At 40.7% G+C, this 21368-nt stretch overlaps 1 protein-coding gene across 1 annotated transcript in view; it reads right to left on the reverse strand.

Moving 5' to 3' along the window:
* The window catches only part of agbl4 (AGBL carboxypeptidase 4), a 766018-nt gene that overhangs the window by 8463 nt on the left and 736187 nt on the right, over positions 1–21368 (reverse strand). The window contains exon 10 of the mRNA XM_060829584.1: positions 15328–15480. Coding sequence (XP_060685567.1) covers positions 15328–15480 — 153 coding nt within the window. The remainder of the gene's footprint in view (positions 1–15327; positions 15481–21368) is intronic.

Raw genomic sequence — 21368 nt, forward strand, 5'->3', positions numbered from 1 at the left:
TAAACACACTAAACATTGGATCTTTCAGGCAATATCAACAATAAACAAAGTGCTTAAATGTGGTAAATTGACCATTGGCTCAACATTGTTTGATTAGAAAATGGCTACCTGAGTGAAGTCCTGTTTAAAATCTGCGTGTTTTTCAGAAAGGTCGAGAGACCATCAAAGGAGTCAAAGCCACTTGCATGTTGACCAGGAAGCAATTCCATGATTCTGCAAGGCCCACCAGTGCTATTTATCTTATGGGCAAAAGTAGATGCAGAATTCAGAAGAGTGGAAAGTGATGCAAATCAGTCCAGTTTGCAGAATGGCTAGCACCGGCCATACCAATTGTGAAGCCCAAAGGTTGGTTGTCCTTTGTGTGGATTTTAAATAAAGAGTAAACTGCTTTTTGCAGCTCAATAAATACCCAATCTCTTCCATAGAGGATTTATACACAAAGCTGCAAGAGGGTCTTTTTGTCATGAAGCTGGATATGAACCATTCGTACTTGCAATTGCAGTTCGATGAAGATTCCCAGAAGCAGGCTACAATTAATACCTCATAAGGGTTTGTACCAATATATGAGACGGTCATTTGGGGTATCGTCAGTCTGTGCAATTTTTCAGCAGATGATGGAGAACATTTTACAAGGTCTATCTCAGGTCACCATTTATCTAGATGATGTACTAATAACAGGTAAGCCCAATAAGGAGCACTTAAAGAACTTGGGCATAGTCCTTAAATGTTTCTCCCGAGTGAACGAATGCCTTCAAAAGGAAAATTTTGTGTTCTAGGCACCCCAAGTAACCTGCTTGGGCTACAAGGTCAACAAGACTGGGTTCACCCATTGGAAGATTGAAGTAAGGACAACCAAAAGTGCTAGAGTTTAATCCCTTCCTTGGGCTTGTGAATTATTATGGAAAGTTCATACATAACCTGGCCTCCATCCTGGCATCTTTGCATCAACTTTTAAAAAATGGTCAGCCTTGGAAATAGTTGCATAGCAAAGCCATAGGTTTCAGGGAAGTCAAGAAATAGCTATCATCCTCTGACGTGTTGGCACACTACACTCCCAAGCAAGATCTGGTATTGACATGTGATGCCTCCCCATTTGGCATTAATGTAGTACTAGCTCATAGGTGCCCCAATGGAGAGCAACACCCAAAGCATACGCTTCCAGGACTTTGGCTAATGCTGAGTGTAAATATGTCCAGATAGAAAAGGAAGATTTAGCAGTCATATTTGGAGTCAGGAAGTTCTACCAATATTTTTATGGACGTAAGTTTGTAATGCAGTCTGGAATTGATATAACACAATAGTTCCGTACCTGTGCGATCCCCATTATAAGAAAATCGCGTAATGGCAGCACCATTTAAATCAGTGGGGCCAGAATTGCTTTATAGCCAATACAGGAAAGGAAAGTTCACATCGTACAAATAATGGTCTAAATTCTTCAATTGCCTTACAGCCTATTTGCATTGAAGAAACAAGTGTTATGGCGGAACAGACTATAATAATGGACTACAAACCACTGCTAGGTCAACTTAAAGAGGACAAGGTAGTGCCACCCTTAGGTTCAGGCTGATTTCCGTCGTGAATGCCAATATGAAGTGAATATAATTACAAGTTGGTGCACTATCCGGGAGGCCAAGTACCAAATGCGGATGCATTGAGCTGCCTCCCGCTGACAGATACACCACTGATGATACCACCACTGGAGAAGCCACTAATGGTTTTAAATTTTCTGGACACACATCCAATCACAGCTGACAATATCAGACTTTGGACACAGAAAGATTCGGTTCTGCCAAAACTGAAACAGCTGGTGGTGTTGAGTGAAACCAAAGGACCGTCACAATCAGAATTGAAATCTTTTTGGACTTGGAAAGACCAGATCACAGTAGTGGATGCCATATTATTATGGGGAGCAAAAGTGATTGGCTCAGGCAAAGGTTGCCATCAATACTGGCTGAACTGCACTAGTATCATCTAGGGATTTCCAAAATGAAGATATTGGCGTGAGAAATTATGTCTGACAGTCAGGATTGGATGCAGATGGTGCCACATTTTTAAGACAATGCCCAGAGTATGAATAAGGACAAGAATTACAGCCAACAGCTCCCCCACATTCGAGAGAATGACCGGTAAATGCTGGGACTCGGTAACACTTCAACTATGGAGGTGCTTTCATGAGCTCAATCTTCTAAGTCATTGTGCTACTTAAAGTGGCACAGAGTTCATTTGCCAAATCTGGCATGATAACATAAAAACTGTGTACATCTTTTGCAATACACGGATTCCTGGAAGTATTGGTCACAGATAACAGCCACCATTTACCAGCAGGGAATTTAAGTACTTCTGAAGTTGAATGGTATTTAACATTTAAGGACATCTCCATACCATCCATCATCCAATGATCTGGCAGAAAGTGCAGTCCAACTTTGAAGGCAGGCTTAAAGAAACTACAGCTTCACTAGATATTAAACTGTTCCAGTTCCTATTTAATTCTAGGACCACCCCTCACACAACTACAGGGATAGCTCCAGCACAGTTGCTAGTGGGGAGAAGACACTGCAGCACCTTAAATGTGATCTTTCCAGACCTGGGTGAGCCAGGTGGGGGGAACAGCATCAGGAATGCCGATGCCGGACTCAAGATTCTGGTCAGTGGGAGAGACAGTTGGAACAAAGCTTGATGCAGGAACCACAGGAATGGCCCTGCGTGGGTAAGAAGCAGTCACATATAAACGATGAGAAAGTTTGGACTGCAGATGCTGGAGATCAGAGTCAAAATGTGTGGTGCTGGAAAAGCACAGCTGGTCAGGCAGCATCTGAGGACAGGAGAGTTGATGTTTCGAGTGTAAGCTCTTCATCAGGAACCTTCATCAAGAAGAGCTTATGCTCAAAACATTGACTCTCCTGTCCTCAAATGCTGTCTGACCGGCTGTGCTTTTCCAGCACCACACTTTTTGAGTCAGGTTGGTGTGAACAAACACATCGATCATATGAAAGCTGTAAACTCACAGTGGTGTGTGACCAAAATGTGCTCAGTTCCTCAACAGCCTTTCCAACTATTCTGGAATCTGTGGGTGCGTCCTCCCCATCAAGTACTGAAGAGACCTTGGAATCTGAGATGAACAGAGCCGATGTTTCCACCTTGAAGTTTTTGCCACCTGAAGAAGAGAATGAATTTCTCCAAAATGCTCTGGGTGCAAGAGGTGAGATACTATATGCTACACGCCTTCTGTATCAGAGGCAGAGTTGGAGGACCCTGACCTGGATGACACAAATTTCAGTACAATGGTAGATGCTTCATTCCTGGACAGCCGGCGAGAGATTTCAAAATGTCCCCAAAGTAGCCATGTGTCTACTTGTGGTGACACTTCTCCACAAATCTCTGACCTACACACAGAGACAGTATACCTTATAGGAATTAAACAAAAGGTTTATCAGTCACATGGGCGATTGTCATCACATAGTTTAAAGTAGGTAATTACGAATTTACAAAGCTTGATAAATGTCGATGTCCTGTGATTACGTATGAATGTATTACAGAAACTGATTATCGTATTCTTCATGATTATGTGTTGCTGGGAAGAGATTAAGGCAGAGGGTTTTGCCTTCTGTAAATGGGGGATTCACATACCTATGCTAATATGGAGGGGAAAAAAGACAATGGGAGTGGGAGGCAGTTTAACAGAGTTGAGGACAAGGCTTTTAGTCTTGTCTGAAAAGGGCAAATCCCTCTGTCTCAGGCTACAGGGGGAATCCACATGTGTGGTTCCACTCGGCTCCATTTCTGTGATGCAGTCAGCCTCCCCCCACTGAGGTGTTCTGTCTGTACAATAAGAGGACAGGCTTTCACTTGATACTGTGATAAGTCCTTCAGAATGTTTAACCCCTGAGTCCTCAATGTGTCCTGCTTGGATTGTTTTCCTTCTACTGACTGCAATTTGTGGCTTCAGTAAGAAAAACCTAATCTGAGGCTGTCTTCTAAGAAGTAATTCAGCTAGTGTTCTGCCAGTGAGTCTTGTTAGGATCAATAAACAAATATTCACAAGTTTGCAAATTACTGACATCTGATGTTTGTTTCAATTTGCATTGAACATTTGTTTAACAAGAGGCTGCTTAATAATTTGTCCTGTGTGCTCTGCTGCTCCCTTCAAAGCAAAATTATATAGTGGAACTCCAGACTGTTTTACTCCATTCATAGTCAGCAAATTTGGAAGCCAATGAACAAAACCCAAGACCATTGCCATACACAATTCCCTCTGGGAACCTACAGGAAGCTAATAAAGTCAGCAAAATTCTAAAATTTTGCTTGTTGTTTGATTCATCAGAACCCCCCCAGAACATTAAACCATTGAAAGCCAATTGTGCGGTCTTAATGTCATACTTGGAAGCGTACAAAGCCATAGCACATCTCAGCATTTTGCCTGCAGCTAAAGTGAGTGGTGGGTGCATTGGATTCAATGTAGGCTTTAGAGGCTTATAAATCAGTTTGATTGTGAAACTGAGACAAGCATTTATGAAACTTTCTTCCTTCAGAAATCAAAAACACTACTTTTCACTCTATCTAAGCAGAATGTCATTCATTGGGACTGAGGGTGCATGAGGCAAATGGCAATCAGTCACTCCTCACCAGTATCCATTACCTGAGAGATCATAGAATATATGCGATATAGACAGGCATGATGTGTTACCTTAATCTTTTTGGACACAACATACTGTTCAAGCACTGAACCACCTTCCAGACTACTTTTGAGCTGCACACAAATCTGTCCCATGATGCTGTTTTGAAATTTTTCAAAATTACAATAGACAGACAGCTTTTTCAAAACCAGATAAAATCTCCAATTTCCTCACTGGGAAAATGAATCCTTGTCCCAAATGAATAGCTTTCTGAAATATCCAATGGCTAGGGATTGTGAACAGTAACCTACTGCTCAATCTTTCAAAAAACTCTGCCAATGTGTCATACAGTTCTCGGGTTGTTTCAGAGAGAAATATCTGTCTTTCCCTTTGCCACAATTTCTGATCAACAACTGGATGATCATGAACATCAAGGGTATTATCAGCAATGAAATCATCTCCACACACACACTGATAGATTCTCAGACAAAACTGCGTCCTTCCAGTCACCCGATCATACTTGTTGATGCAGCCATTTTAAATGTCAGTTCATCCATGTCGACAAACAATCGACAACAGAATTTTAAAGTCAGAGAAAGAAAAGACTCACAATCCCTCTACTTATTTGTTGGAAGCTTCTGCAAACGAAACAGTCACATTTCCAAACTCACTTCATTGCCAACTGTAATATTTTTGCAGGACAAACTAATGACAGCACACACCACATGGAAACTCAAACACTCAACAAATTGGTCTATTTTGGAAACAGCTGAAATTAAATATGAAAAATACAAATGGTCAAAAAAGTTGTTATAGTAGTTGGTGGGGGAGGGCAATCTGCCTGTAGGTGCTTATGAAGTCTGCAGAAAGGAAGGTCTTCAAACCCACTGGGAGCAGTGTCTGTCTCACCTGTCTCTGGGAGACTGCCTCCCAGCAGTCACACTGTCTCGTGATGTCTCTGGTGATTTAGACACCGACTGGAAAATTCTTTTCAACCTCTGACAAAAGATCTTATTTGGCCTTTCACAAAGTGCCCAGCCACTACATGGTTTTGCCATATTTCCATTCCGCCTTTTGAAAAAATAACTTGAGGATGGGCTGGAACCAGTATGCAGGCTGTGGAAATTTACATGCCTTTCTGCCTTTCTCAAGTAGTCACATATTATCACAAATAAAATAACCAGTAGACCAGCTAATAGTTTCTTTTGAGTTGTTGCAGTAAAGAGTTTTTTTTTGCTTGAAGTAAAATGAATTCTGATCCACAGGAGATGGATTTGCAGTAACGGGGATTTGCTTTTTTAATCTTGTTTCCACTTTCTGCTTTTATAGATCAGGACTTATGTCAAATATTCATGAGGCTGAATTTGCACAAGAGACCTTTCATAGGGGTTTCTCCTCAGAGTTCTCAGCATTGACTCTGGACTCTGAAAACCCATGGTTTCAGATAAACCAAAGGCAAGGAAACCTCTGATTTCCACGTTCTACCCTCCCTCAGCTGAGAATCACTACTCCTCCAGGTTGAACAACACTTGGAGGAAGCACTGAGTGCAGCAATGGCGCAAAATATACTACAAGTGGAGCTTTCAGTGTCCACCACCAAGACTGGCTCGGCAGCAGCACGACTAAGTGAGCTCGTCAGGTTCTAAAGGATATAACTGCTAAACTCGGTTTACTCCAGGTAGTGAAGGACACAACAAGAAGGAAAAATATACTAGAACTCATCCTCACCAATCTGCTGGCAGAAGACGATCTGTCCATGAGAGTATCAGTAAGAGTAACCACTGCATAGTCCTTGCAGAGACAAAGTCCCACTTTCACATTGAGAATAACCTGAATCATGCTGTGTGGCACTATCACTGTGCTAAATGGGACAGACTTCGAAACGATCCAGCAGCTCAAGACTGGGCATCCATGAGGAGCTATGGGCCATTAGCAGTCACAGAATTATACTCCAGCACATTCTGCAATCTCACAACTCAGTGTTCCCCCACTTAACTATTATTATCAAGCCAGGAAACAACCCTGATTTAATGGGAAGTACAGGAGGACATGCCAGAAGCAGCACCACACCTAAAAATAATGCTTTAACCTTGTGAAGCTATCAAACAGGGCTGCTTGCAAGCCAAAAAACAGAAGCAGCATGTGATTGACAGAGCTAAACATTCCAACAATTAAGGGATCAGATCTAAGCTCTGCAATCCCGCCACATCCAGTTGTGGATGGTGGTGGACGATTAAACATGTCACTGGAGATGTTTCCACAAATATCCATATCGTCAATGATGGAAGAGCCCAACACATCAGTGAAAAAGATAACGCCGCAGCATTTTCAGCAATCTTCAGCCAGAGGCAAATGGATGATCTATCTCATCCTCCTTCAGTGATCCCCAGCATTACAGATGCCAGTCTTCAGCCAATTTGATTCACTGCACATGCTATCAAGAAATGACTGGAGGCCCTGGATACTGCAAAGGCTATAGATCCTGACAACATTCTGGCAACAGTACTGAAGACTTATGCTCCAAACCCGTCAGGTTCCAAGAGATTGATGTTGATAGGGGACTCTCTAGTCAGAGGACAGAAAGGCATTCCTACAGCTAGCAGTGATAAATCAGAATGCTGTGTTGCCTCCCTGGTGCCAGGATCAAGAATACCTTGGAGAGAGTGCAGAATATTCTCAGAGGGGAGTGGGTGCACATTGGAACAAATGACATAGTATGGGAAAAGGATGAAGTTCTGAAGGAAGAATATAGAAACTTAGGCAGGAATTTAAAAAGGAGGTCCTTGAGGATAGTAATGTCTGGATTGCTCCCAGTGCTACAAGCTAGTGAAGGTAGGAATAGGAGGATAGAGTGATGAATGCTTGGCTGAGCAGCTGGTGCAGGGGAGAAGGATTCACGTTTTTGGATCATTGGAATCTCTTCTGGGAGAGAAGTGATCTGTATAAGAAGAATGGATTGCACCTGAATTGGAAGGGGACTAATATACTGGCAGAGAGATTTGCTAGCGCTGCTCAGGAGGATTTAAACTGGTAATGTGAGGGCGTGGGGCCCAGGAAAATAGTGAGGCAAGAGATCAGTCTGAGACTGGTACAGTTGGGAAAAGGAGCAAGTCAAACAGACAGGGCAGGCAGGAACAAAGCAGAGAACGAGGAAGGACTGATAATTAAACTGCATTTATTTCAATGCAAGAGGCCTAACAGGGAAGACAGTTGAACTCAGGGCATGATTAGGAACATGGGACTGGGATATCATAGCAATTACAGAGGCATGGGTTTCAGGATGAACAGGACTGGCAGCTTATTGTTCCAGGATACAAATGCTATCGGAAAGATAGAAAAGGGGACAAGAGAAGACGGGAAGTGGCATTTTTAATAAGGGATAGCATTACAGCTGTACTTAGGGAGGATACTCTTGGGAAAACATCCAGGGAAGTTATTTGGGTGGAACTGAGAAATAATAAAAGGATGATCACCTTATTAGGATTGAATGGCAGATCCATGCAGTAGTCAGCAGAGAAACAAATTTGTAAGGAGATCTCAGTTATCTGTAAGAATAATAGGGTGGTAATGGTAGGGAATTTTAACTTTCCAAATATTGACTGGGACTGCCATAGTGTTAAGGGTTTAGATGGAGAGGAATTTGTTAAGTGTGTACAAGAAAATTTTCTGATTCAATATGTGGATGTACCTACTAGAGAAGGTGCAAAAATTGACCTACTTTTGGGAAATAAGGCAGGGCAGGTGACTGAGGAATCAGTGGGGGAGCACTTTGGGGCCAGTGCCATAATTCTATTAGTTTTAAAATAGTGATGGGAAATGTTAGACTGGACCTAAAAGTTAAAGTTCTAAATTGGAGAAAGGCCAATTTTGATGGTATTAGGCAAAAAATTTCAAAAGTCGATTGGGTGCAGATGCTTGCACGTAAAGGGTTAGCTGGAAAATGGGAAGTGTTCAAAAATGAGATAAAGAGAGTCCACAGGTGGTATATTCCTGTTTGGGTGACAGGCAGGCTGGTAGGTGTAGGGAATGCTGGATGATGAGAGAAATTGAGGTTTTGGTCAAGAAAAAGAAGGAAGTATATGTCAGGACAGACAGCAGAGATTGCGTGAATCCTTAGAAGAGTATAAAGGCAGTAGGAGTACACTTAAGAGGGAAATCAGGACGGCAAAGGGGCCATGAGATAGCTTTAGAAAATAGGGTTCATAAGAATCCAAAGGGATTTTATAAATACATTAAGGACAAAAGGGTAATTAAGGAGAAAATAGGGCCCCTGAAAGATCAGCAAGGCAGCCTATGTGTAGAGCCACATAGGAGATGAGGGAGATTCTAAACGAGTATTTTGCATCAGTGTTTACTGCGGAGAAGGACATGGTAAATATAGAATGTAGGGAAATAGATGGTGACACCTTGAAACATGTCCATATTACAGAGGAAGAGATGCTGGATGTCTTAAAATGCATAAAGGTGGATAAATCCCCAGGACCTGATCAGGCGTACTCTAAAAACCAGTGGAAAGCAAGGGAAGTGATTGCCGGGCCTGTTGCTGAGATATTTATATCATCGATAGTCACAGGTGAGGTGCCAGAAGACTGGAGATTGCCTACCGTGGTGTCAGTATTTAAGAAAGTGGTAAGGAAAAGCCAGAGAAAAGAGACCACTGTGCCTGACATCGGCAATGGGCAAGTTGTTGGAGGAAATCTTGAGGGACAGGATTTACATGTATTTGGAAAGGCAAGGACTGATAAGGGAAAGTCAACATGGTTTTCTGCGTGGGAAATCATGTCTCACTAACTTGACTGAGTTTTTTAAACAAGTAACAAAGGGGATTGATGAGGGCAGAGCTGTGGACGTGATCTATCTGGGTTTCAGTCGGGCGTTCAACAAAGTTTCCCATGGGGGATTGGTTAGCAAGGTTAGATCACATGGATTACAGGGAAAATTAGCCATTTGGATATTGAACTGGTTTGATGTTAGAAGACAGAGAGGGTGGTGGTAGAGATTTGCCTTTCAGACTGGAGGCCTGTCACCAGTGGTGTGTCACAGGATTGGCGCTGGGTCCACTGCCTTTCTTCATTTACATAAATGATTTGGTATAGGCGGTATGGTTTCCGAGTTTGCAAATGACACCAAAATCGGAGGAGTAGTGGACAGCAATGAAGCTCACCTCAGAGTACAATGGGATCTTGATCAGATGGGCAAAAGGGCTGAGGAGTGGCAAATGGAGTTTAATTTAGATAAATGTGAGGTGTTGCATTTTGGAAAGACAAAATTGGGGTCTAAATTAATCTAGTCCTATTTGCCAGCATGTGGCCCATATCCCTTTAAATCCTCCCTATTCATATAGGGAGTAGGACTTATACACATAATGGTAAGGTCCTGGGGAGTGTTGCTGACCAAGAAGGCCTTGAAGTGCAAGTCCTAAGGAATGTTACTGAACACAGAGATCTTTGAGTGCAAGCTCATAGTTCCTTGAAAGTGGACTCACAGGTAGACAGCATAGGGAAGAAGGGATTTGATATGTTTTCCTTTATTGGTCAGAGCATCGAGTATAAGAGTTGTGGCTGTACAAGACATTGGTTCAGCCACCTTTGGAATATTGTGTGCAATTCTGGTCTCCCTCCTATCGGAAGGATGTTGTGAAACTTGAGAAGGTTCAGAAAAGATTTACAAGGATGTTTGCCAGGGTTGGAAGGTTTGAGCTATAGGGAGAGGTTGAATATGCTGGGGCTGTTTTTCCTGGAGCTTCAGAAGCTGAGGGGTGACCTTATAGAGGTTTATAAAATCATGAGGGGCATGGATGGATAAATAGACAAAGTATTTTCCTGGAGTGGGGAATCCACTAGAGACAATAGATTTAGGGTAAAATGAGAAAAATTTAAAAGGGACCCTAAGGGGCAATGTTTTACGCAGGGGGTAGTGTATGTATGGAATGAGCTGCTAGAGGAAGTGGTGGAGGCTGGTACAATTACAACATTTAAAAGGCATCTGGATGGGTATATGAATAGGGAGGATTTAAAGGGATATGGGCCACATGCTGGCAAATAGGACTAGATTAATTTAGGATATCTGGTCAGCATGGACAAGTTGAACAGAAGGATCTGTTTCCATACTGTACATCTCTATGACTCTGTGACTCTATATCCCCGTCCAAGCCAAACCATTTCAGTACAGTTGCAACACAAGCATCTACTCCACAGTGTGGAAAATTGCTCAGGTGTGTGCTGGACAAATCCAACCCAGCCAATTACTGGCCTGCCACACTATTCTTGAAAATAACAGTGCTATCATGCTCAACAATAATCGGTTTGGGTTCCACCACTGAACTCCTGACCTTATTGCAGTCGTGGATCATACGTGGACGAAAGAACTGGATTCCAGAGGTGAGGTGAGAGTGACAACCATTGACATCAAGGCCAGATTTAACAGAACGTGGTGTCAAGAAGCCCCAGCAAAACTGGAATCATTGGGTATTAAGGGCAAACTTTCTGCTGTTTGGAGTCATGCCTGGCACTTTGGAAGATGGCTATGATGGTTGAAGATTAGTTATTTCAGCTTCAGGACATTCCTGAAGGAGTTCCTTAGTGTAGTTTCCTAAGCTGAGCCATCTTCAACTGCTTCATCAATGACCTTCCTTCCATCATAAGGTAAGAAGCAATATGTTCACTGCTGATTGTACAATGTTCAACGCCAATTGTGATTCCTCAGATAATGAAGCAATACATGTACAAATGCAACAAAATCTGGACATTATCCAGGATAAATTGACAAGTGGCAAGTAACACTTGCACAACACAAATGTCAGGTAATGACCATCTCCTATAAAAGACCTCCATCATCCCATGACATTCAACGGTGTTATCATCCCTTACTATCAATATTCTTGGGGGTTACCATTGACCAGAAACTCAACTGGACTCTCTACATCCAAACAATGGCTACAAGAGCAGGTCAAAGACTAGGAATATTGCAGTGAGTAACTCACCTCCTGACTCCCCAAAGCCTGTCCATCTTTGACAAAGAACAAAACAGGACTAGGGCAGCAGATACATGGCAAGAACACCATTTGCAAGTTCCCCTTGGTGCCACTCACCATCCTGCCTTGAAAATATATATCTTTCACTGTCGTGAGGTCAAAATCCTGGAAATCCCTTCCTAATGACATTGTGGGTCAACCTACAGCACACGGACTACAGGGTGGTTCAAAAAGGCAGCTCACCCACCTTTTCAAGGGCAATGGGAGACTGGTGAGAAAATCTGGCCAGCCAGTGATGGACCATGAGTAAATGAGAAAAAATCTGACAGTGAAGGTCCATCCACTGCCCATTAGTTCCATCAAACTCAATCAAGTTCTGAGGGTTGGGATAGTTGCATGGATGGTATTGGTAGATACTGAGAACTGCAGACGCTGGAGATCAGAGTGGATAAAGAGTGGAGCTGGAGAAAGCACAGAAGGTCAAGCAGCATCAGAGGAGGAGGGGAGCCGACAATTCAAGTTGGATCCTTTCATCAGCACTAGGATTGGTACTCAAACTCAAACAGCCTGTGTGGAGTTTGCATAATCTGGCCTTGTCTGTGTGGGTTTCCTCCCACAATCCAAAGATGTGCGGGTCAGGTGAATTGGCAATGCTAAATTGCCCATTATGTTAGGTGCACTTGTCAGGGGTAAATATACGGTTGGGGAATGAGTCTGGGTGGGTTACTCTTCAGAGGGTCGGTGTGGACTTGTTGGCCCAAAGGGCCTGTTAGTGGGTGGCACGGTGGCACAGTGGTTAGCACTGCTGCCTCACAGCGCCAGGGACCTGGGTTCAATTCCCGCCTCAGGCGACTGACTGTGTGGAGTTTGCACGTTCTCCCTGTGTCTGCGTGGGTTTCCTCCGGGTGCTCCGGTTTCCTCCCACAGTCCAAAGATGTGCGGGTCAGGTGAATTGGCCATGCTAAATTGCCCGTAGTGTTAGGTAAGGGGTAAATGTAGGGGTATGGGTGGATTGTGCTTCGGCGGGTCGGTGTGGACTTGTTGGGCCGAAGGGCCTGTTTCCACACTGTAAGTAATCTAATTTAATCTAAAATCTAATTTAATCTAATTTAACTTTCGATGTCTAACCTCATAAAACCCATTGCTTGGACATAGTGAAAGAGATGTCTCCCTCGAGAAATTCAAAGCAGAAGAGGCTTATTTTTGCATTACAACCAAACCCTGAAAGCACGGACACTTCTTCAATTCCAAACTTGCCAAGAGGAGAATTACTTCACATGATATGATTTTTATGCTCATCCATTTGAGTGGGTGTATTGTGCACCTGAAGGTTGACCGTCAGAAAAGACAAAAGAACCCATAATTTTGTCACGTCCCACTTTCCAATCCGGCCTAAACTGAATATTATTAAGTTAACAAGACTGAAGAAATTTGACCCCCATGTGCTGAACCTTCCTGCAATGATGGGGAGATTGAGGAGATTTCTACCTTGGGGCATCTGTCTTCAAAAAAAGTTCTCTGACTGGAATAGGAGAGATGCAGGACAGTTTAGCGCCTGCAGATTGGAGGCAGCCAGGTGGGATCTAAAATGGGATAAATTGGAAATTGTTGGACTTCAGAATCTGAGTCTTGCCTGCCATGTTTAAGTGTCTGCAGAGTGTGAACAACTCCAGTCCATTATGTTTTTGGATAAAACAAAAAAAAAACAATGAAGCACTCAGACAAAATCCCACACATCCTTCATGGAAATTAGACCAACATGGTACTCCAGCAATGCAGGCAGACAATGGATTCCTGAACACATATACTTTCCTATTTCAATAAGTATAGTTTGTGGTAGAATGGTGTCTATGTATTAAAGTACTATGTAAGTAATGTACCAGTCCATATTGATGAAGATTTCACTGCTAATTCAGTTTATGTACTTTCTGATAACTAACATAAGTGGCATTGTCAGCAGTATAAGAACAATTTTCCATCCCACTTAATGTGATTGGTGGGGAGTAAATTTATGAAAAATAAGTAGGTATAATGTATCTGTTGCAATCATGCAAATGACTCAATACCCAAAATTCATCAGCTTTAGCTTGTTTGTCAGTTTGCTCTGCTTTATTAGTATTTGTACCAATGAAGTCATGGACTTAGAAATTTCAAAATTATTTACTTTAATGTAAGAAAATCTAATCTTTGTGAAACAACAATGCAAATGAAACATTTCACTGACAATGGATACTTTAGTTTGCAGCCAAAATTTGTCTAACTGAAATAAACTACTATTAATATCATCTTTGAGAGAATGTTTATCAATTTCCAAAATATCAACCAGAGAAAACTTAAGAAAACAGATTGAAATTCCTATTGGAAGGATGTTGTGAAACTTGAATCAGAAAAGGTTTACAAGGATGTTATGATTTGGAGATGCCGGTGTTGGACTGAGGTGTACAAAGTTAAAAATCACACAGCACCAGGTTATGGTCCAACAGGTTTAATTGGAAGCACTAGCTTTCTATACGCTGCCCCTTCATCATTTGGTTGTGGAGTACACATTTGTAAGACACAGAATTTATAGCAAAAGTTTACATCACACTGTAAACTTTTGCAATAAATTCTGTGTCTTACAATTGTGTACTCCACAACTACCTGATGAAGGAGCAGCGTTCTGAAAGCTAGTTCTTCCGATTAAACCTGTTGGACTATAACCTGGTGTTGTGTGATTTTTAACTTTGTACAAGGATGTTGCCAGGGTTGGAGGATTTGAGCTACAGGGAGAGGCTGAATAGGCTGGAGCTGTTTTCCCTGGACCATCAGAGGCTGAGGGGTGACTTTGTAGAGGTTTATAAAATCATGAGGGGCATGGATAGGGTAAGTAGACAAAGTCTTTTCCCTGGGGTTGGGGAGTCCAAAACTGGAGAGCATAGGTTTAGGTTGAGAGGGGAAAGATATAAAAGGGACACAAAGAGCAAATTTTTCAAACAGGGTGGTGCGTGTATGGGATGAGCTGCCAGAGGAAGTGGTGGAGGCTGGTACAATTACAACACTTTGTTTTTGAAATTAGATTAGATTCCCTACAGTATGGAAACAGGCCATTTGGCCCAACAAGTCTGCACTCACCATCGAAACAGTAACCCACACAGACCCATTCCCCAACCCTATATTTACCCTGACTAATGCACCTACCACTATGGACAATGTAGTATGGCCAATTTACCTGCCTTGCACATCTTTGGATTGTGGGAGGAAACTGGAGGAAACCCATTCAGATACGGGGAGAATTGGCAAATCCCACACAGACAGTCATCCGAGGTGGGAATCAAACCCGGGTCCCTGGCGCTGTGAGGCAGTAGTACTAACCACTGAGCCACTGTGCCGCCACTTAAAAGGCATCTGGAAGGGTATAGGAATAGGAAGGTTTTGGAGGGATATGGATCGGGTGCTGGCAAGTGGGACTAGATTAGGTTTGGGTATCTGGTCAGCATGGATGAGTTGGATGGTCTGTTTCCATGCTGTACATCTCTGAGACTCTTATTATTCTCTAACATGGGATTTCAGTAAGTTTTCCCCATGGTTACTTTATAATTTTTGTAAATTGACACTATATCAAAAACATGGTTCTTATGTATGAATGAAATATTTTCTGAAGAAATAGACAAAAATGCTACTGAAGTGGAAACAAATGTGTAAAAACCTGGTAAAGCCTTGAAATAACAAAGTTACTAAAGTAATTAAGGAAAATCTGCTTACAAATGAAAAATCCTCAGCATTTTGGCAGAGAAGCCGAGGAAAGACTGCTTGCCTCTGGAATCTCTCTTCATCCTCAAAGATGTTTCCATACATAAATCCATTCATCATAGTTGAATGAGCGTGGATGTCAATGTAGAATTCCATGCTTGCTTTCTGTTAGAGAGAATAAAAGTCAACATAAAATGTAACTTGAAAATACGTAAACTAGCTTCAAGGTTGAAATATTTTACTAAAACAATTTAACTTTGCTTTCTCCTGAATAAGTAAAGGTCAAACCTTTAGGAGATTAATTCTAAAGTGAATAAAAGTATATTGTGCTAAGTGGCTGGCTGTGAAATTTGAAAGTGGCCTGGTGGACGAATTTTAAAGGAATTGCAACTTATAGTCATCTTAAATTTATAATTTTGTGGTTTGGGGTAAAGTATGAAATGATGCAATAGATACTGTCTTGATGATTAATTCCCAGATGCATCGCTTGTACATCTGTTCTGGAGAGGAGTTACTGAAACTGTAATTACCTGCAAAATAATAGGACTCCAAATACATTGGATAATGTGCTCATTTTTATTCAATGAGCCAGACAGGAATATTATTTTGCCATATTGGCATATATTATGAAAACATAAAGAAATTTTTACATAAAGTACACACAAAAGATTCTCTTTTCGTAATACTTTCCTTTGATTTTTAAGTAGTTTTTTTTCAATAACAGATTTTTCAATGTTCTTTCAATAGATATCTTGGAAAGTCATGCAGCTGCATTAAAGTTTTATCTGTATCCACAGCAATATTGAGCTTTCTACATGACTGAACTGAGCTCTGCAATGCAGGATTTCATATAATACCTTTTTAAATATGTTTGTTTTGAACTTTTGAGCAATAAATAATGAACTTTCTCTCTTCAGTGGTTTCTGTCACTACACATAAATAAAGTAAAATCCAAATTTTGAGAACCTGAAAATGTATCAGTATAAAACTTCTCTAGTGGGAAGCAATGGGAAGACTTAAATTTCTAATCAATAAGAACTGAAAATTGTAACTCAAAAAACAAGTGATAAATAATATACAGAAACATCACAACATTATCTATTCAGGATAACGCTTCTATTCCTAAGGTCATAAACACATAGTGGAGCACAAGCAACTCTGTTTTAAATTCTGTTCACAGCAGAAGCAATTTCCTAGTGTGCAAAGTGCTGTCAGCAGCTCTGATGTTTGTGTATGAAATATAGACAATATGACTGGCCCATCGGCAGCCATGTCAGGCTGATGGATGGTGCCTGTAAAGAAGTAAAGCGGCTGCTGTTAGGGCCAGTCTATCAGAGGTTTGAAGGAGATTTAGCCTTAATAGAGGTAAAACTCTTATAATCAGCAAATTTCTTCAGATAATAGGAAAAGGACAAATCTGAAATATAAAGTACAATTTCCATTTCGGGTATAGTATGGCACAGACAGCACAGGCAGACAGACATAAAATATAATGGGTATGTTCATAAGCTGAGCTAATTCATGGTTCAGAATAACTTAAATTTGCACATATCAGAGCTTATTTATATTTCATATGCAACACAATTTCTTAAAAATATTTGAAGCTCTGACAGCAGACTTGTATATGTCAAACTGCAAGCATGCACACTGATGAATTAAAGAAAAAATAGCTTTAAGGGATTGTATTCATCTTTATGACAGACCCAATACAATCGTTTCTGCTCAGAAATTAATTTTCTAATATTAGAAAAGGTCAAAATAAACTATGTAGAAGTCCCAGATATTTTTTCATCTTCAACAAATTATCTCAAATGTCTTTGTCAGATATAACTTGATAAGATTTGGATGATGTGTTAGTGGAAATCAACTGATCAAAATGAATTCCTTTCAAGTTCAATAGATAGATTAGACACTGTCGAACAAGAAATGGCTCTATATTCTATTTCAGGGGAGTTCAATATACATAAATATTTAATAGACTTATTAAAATGTTGATTTTGGCTGAATGATCATTAGAAACTGAACTTCCAGATAATATCGTCCCAAATTGGTACCATAATTTTAAATAACTCCAAAAACTTTTCACATTGTGCAGTTCAGATTCAACAGCCAAATTTATATTTTTTGTAGAAAAATAGGATAAATCTATATTTGTTAGCTGTAAACAGTGAAATATGTATTTTTTGAAAAGGGAACAATTAACTTCAATTAAAAAAAATAGTCACAATACTCCTGAAATAGTGATGTCATCTATTATTTATGAAGCAGCTAACAAGTGACTTCAATGATGTAAGTATCAGAATGTTCATTAATCCAACTGCAGAATAATTGTACACAACAGGTCGATGCTATTAGAATGCAATTTGGTAATGGCATCAATTTCAAATCTTTGTAAATCCTGCAATAGTGTTATAAGAATATTACTGACTGGGGAGAATTGCTCCTTAAGTATGCAAAGAAAGTAAGTATGCAAATATGTTATTGCACAGTGAATACTGTCAATGGAAGGATAGATGGGAGTACATAATTTCATAAACCTTAGGAGTACAAAGATATGTCATGAATAATGTGATAAATTAGAAGCCCAGAACATATTGAAAAGTCGTAGCCAAAGAAATCTAAGCAAAGCATGTCAACAAAAATGTAAAAGAAAAAGACTAAAAGTGAAAATAAGAACTTATGCAATATACATTTTATATATATAATTATGGGAGAGAAAATGTAAATAGAAAGAAATATTCATGTCTTAAATTAATACATATCAGTTCTTACTGCTCACAGCAATAAAACCTGCAGATGATTGACATTTAAGACAGATGATCATGTAAGATGTTCTAAACAACGGAACAGATGGTAGATCAGAAAATCTACTCCATGGTCCTAGATATAAATGAACTACTTCTAAGTCATTTGGGAGAAACAGTTTGAAAAATTGTTGGAACTGTGGAGCTCAGAAGACAAAGGGATCTTAGTGTAGAATGTGATGCATTATTAGACCTATGAATTCTCCAAGAATCCTTCCATAAATGGTGGTCGAATTCTGTGCAGAGGAAATGCAAAAACAAACATTGCTAATTCACATTAAATTAATATGGCACAGATTATTGACTGAATGAATTGTGCAAAGATACTTCTGACCTCAATTAACGTGATTCAGAACGATCAAATTCATGGTCTTTGCATCTGATACAGAGATCTGATCAAATTCATTCTGAATCACTGTGGTTATGGCATCATCATCATAAGGATTCCACTCTGGGTCAGATGTAACACACTTACAGAATCATTCCTCCAGAACAATTCATTTTCCATACCAAGAATTGAACTGGTCTTTTCATATATTCTGAAGGACATGAACACTCTATGCACTAATAGTATCCCGCGATTTGAAAATGAAACCAAATTTCAAAGGAGTAGCGTGCATACTTCCATTCTAATTCCATGTACCTGTTCCATGTGGTGTGAACATGATATCTGACTGATTGTTGAGACACATGTTCAGATATTGGACTACAGACTAGGTCCCCTTGACATAACTGTAATGCTTGTGTTACTTATTCACAGGCACCTCTCGATCTAATTTGTTGTATGGGACCTGAATATTCATTAGATGTGTTCCTTACGTAGGCCACTGTGGTGCCTATTCCATCATCTATTCATCCATGAAGTCACTCCTTCTTCTTCAATTCAACCACTGTCATAAGCATGCATTTAACCTCCTGCAGGAAACATGATGTTCAGCATGTATTTACATTTGAAAATTGCCATAGAATTTAATTTCCTTCCATCAATCATGCCATCATGCATCTTGTTGTTCAAAGTTTGTGAGAAGATTTGTAGCTCAGGTGCTCGTTGTTGTGGTTCTGTTCGCCGAGCTGGGAGTTTTTGTTGCAAACGTTTCGTCCCCTTTCTAGGTGACATCCTCAGTGCTTGGGAGCCTCCTGTGAAGCGCTTCTGTGCTGATTCGTCCGGCATTTATAGTGGTTTGAATCCATGAACACCAACTAGCCACGAAACGACACTATCAGCTATCCTTAGTAGCCATACACTCAGATGACAAACAACATGAATTTGATTGGGACAACACCACTATTATAGGGCAAGCCAAACAGAGAACAGCCAGGGAATTCCTAGAGGCATGGCACTCATCCACAAATTCTATCAACAGACACATCGACCTAAACCCTATATACCGGCCACTGCAGCGGACAGCAACTGACAACCGGAAGCGGCAGATTCAAACCACTATAAATGCCGGAGGAATCAGCACCGAAGCGCTTCACAGGAGGCTTCCAAGCACTGAGGATGTCACCTAGAAAGGGAATGAAACGTTTGCAACAAAAACTCCCAGCTCGGCGAACAGAACCACAACAGCATCTTGTTGTGTCATGCTTATCATTTTTACTTGAACTGTTTTAGAACTTTCCACTCACACAGATTGATGGTTGAGCATACCAAATTTCATGGTATGTTATCCATGTTGCTGACATCATTTAATGAGTATTAGTGTTTTAGTGACTATCAGAAGATGAATCATTGAAATTGATAATTTTACCACCAAGGCATTTTTAAAGAAGTTTCTGAGCAATCTTGCAATACTAAATTATTTCCACTAACTAGCAGTTGGTTTAAAATATTTGTTGGACTCGGGTTTGATTTGACACACTTAAGCATTTACAGCCCAAATAAGTTGTTGAAGTTTCAGTAGGGGATTACTTTGGGAATAGAGATCACAATTCCAAAAATTTTAGAATATTCCTGGACAAAGGCGATAGTGGTCCTAAAGAAAAAGTGTTAAATTGGGGGAAACTCAACTATAGCAAAATTCGGCAGGAGTTGGGGAGTATAGTTTGGGAGCAGCTGTTTGAGGATAAATCCACATTGGTAGATTTTTAAAGACAGGTTGATTAAAGTACAGGACAGACATGTTCCTGTGAAAATGAGGCATAGAAATGGCAAGGTTTGGGAACATTGGATGACAGGTGAAATTGTGAGACTAGCTAAAAGGAACAAGGAAGTATACATAAGGTCTAAGTGACTGAAAACAGACGAAGCTTTGGAAGAATATCGGGAAAGTAGGACCAAAATGAAACGAGGAATTAAGAGGGCTGGGGGTCGTGGTTCATGAAATATCTTTAGCAAGCAGTGTTAAGGAAAATCCCAAAGCCTTTGATTCATATATAAGATGCAAGAGGGTAACTAGAAAAGAAGTTGGCCTGCTCAAGGACAAAGGAGGGAAGTTATGTGTGGAGTCAGAGAAAATGGTTGAGATTCTTAATGAGTACTTTGCATCTGTATTCATCGAGGAGAGGGAATGACGGATGTTGGGGTAAGGGAAAGATGTTTGATTACTCGAGGTCAAGTTGGCATAAGGAGGGAAAAAGTGTTGGGTATTCTAAAAAGAATTAAAATGGACAAGTTCCCAGGTCCAAATGGGATCTATCCCAGGTAACTGAGGGAAGCGAGAGGGGAAATGTAGATGTCATATCCTTGGACTTCAGTAAGACATTTGATAAGGTTCCTCATGGTAGGCTGATAGAGAAAGTTAAGTCGCATGGCATCCAGTGTACAAGCTAGATATATAATGAATTGGCTTGGCAGCAGGAAACAAAGAGTAGTAGTGGAAGGGAATTTCTCAAAATAGAGAATTGTGATCAGTGGTGTTCCACAGGGATCCATGTTGGGACCACTGACCTTTGTGACATACATAAATGATCTGGAAGAAGGTATAGGTGGTCTGATTAGCAAGTTTGCAGATGACACTAAGACTGGTGGAGTAGCGGACAGTGAAGGGAACTGTGAGAGAATATAGCAGAATATAGATAGATTGGACAGTTGGGCAGAAAAATGGCAGATGGAGTTCAATCCAGGCAAATGCGAAGAGATGCATTTTGGAAGATTCAACAGTGAACTATTTGGTAAATGGAAACGTACTGGGGAAAACTGAAGTACGCAGAGATCTGGGTGTTCAGGTCCATTGTACCCTGAAAGTGGCAATGCAAGTCGATAGAGTGGCCAAAAAGACATATGGCATGCTGTCCTTCATCGGACGG

Source organism: Hemiscyllium ocellatum, chromosome 9 (genome assembly GCF_020745735.1).
Source record: "Hemiscyllium ocellatum isolate sHemOce1 chromosome 9, sHemOce1.pat.X.cur, whole genome shotgun sequence".
Classification (NCBI taxonomy): domain Eukaryota; kingdom Metazoa; phylum Chordata; class Chondrichthyes; order Orectolobiformes; family Hemiscylliidae; genus Hemiscyllium; species Hemiscyllium ocellatum.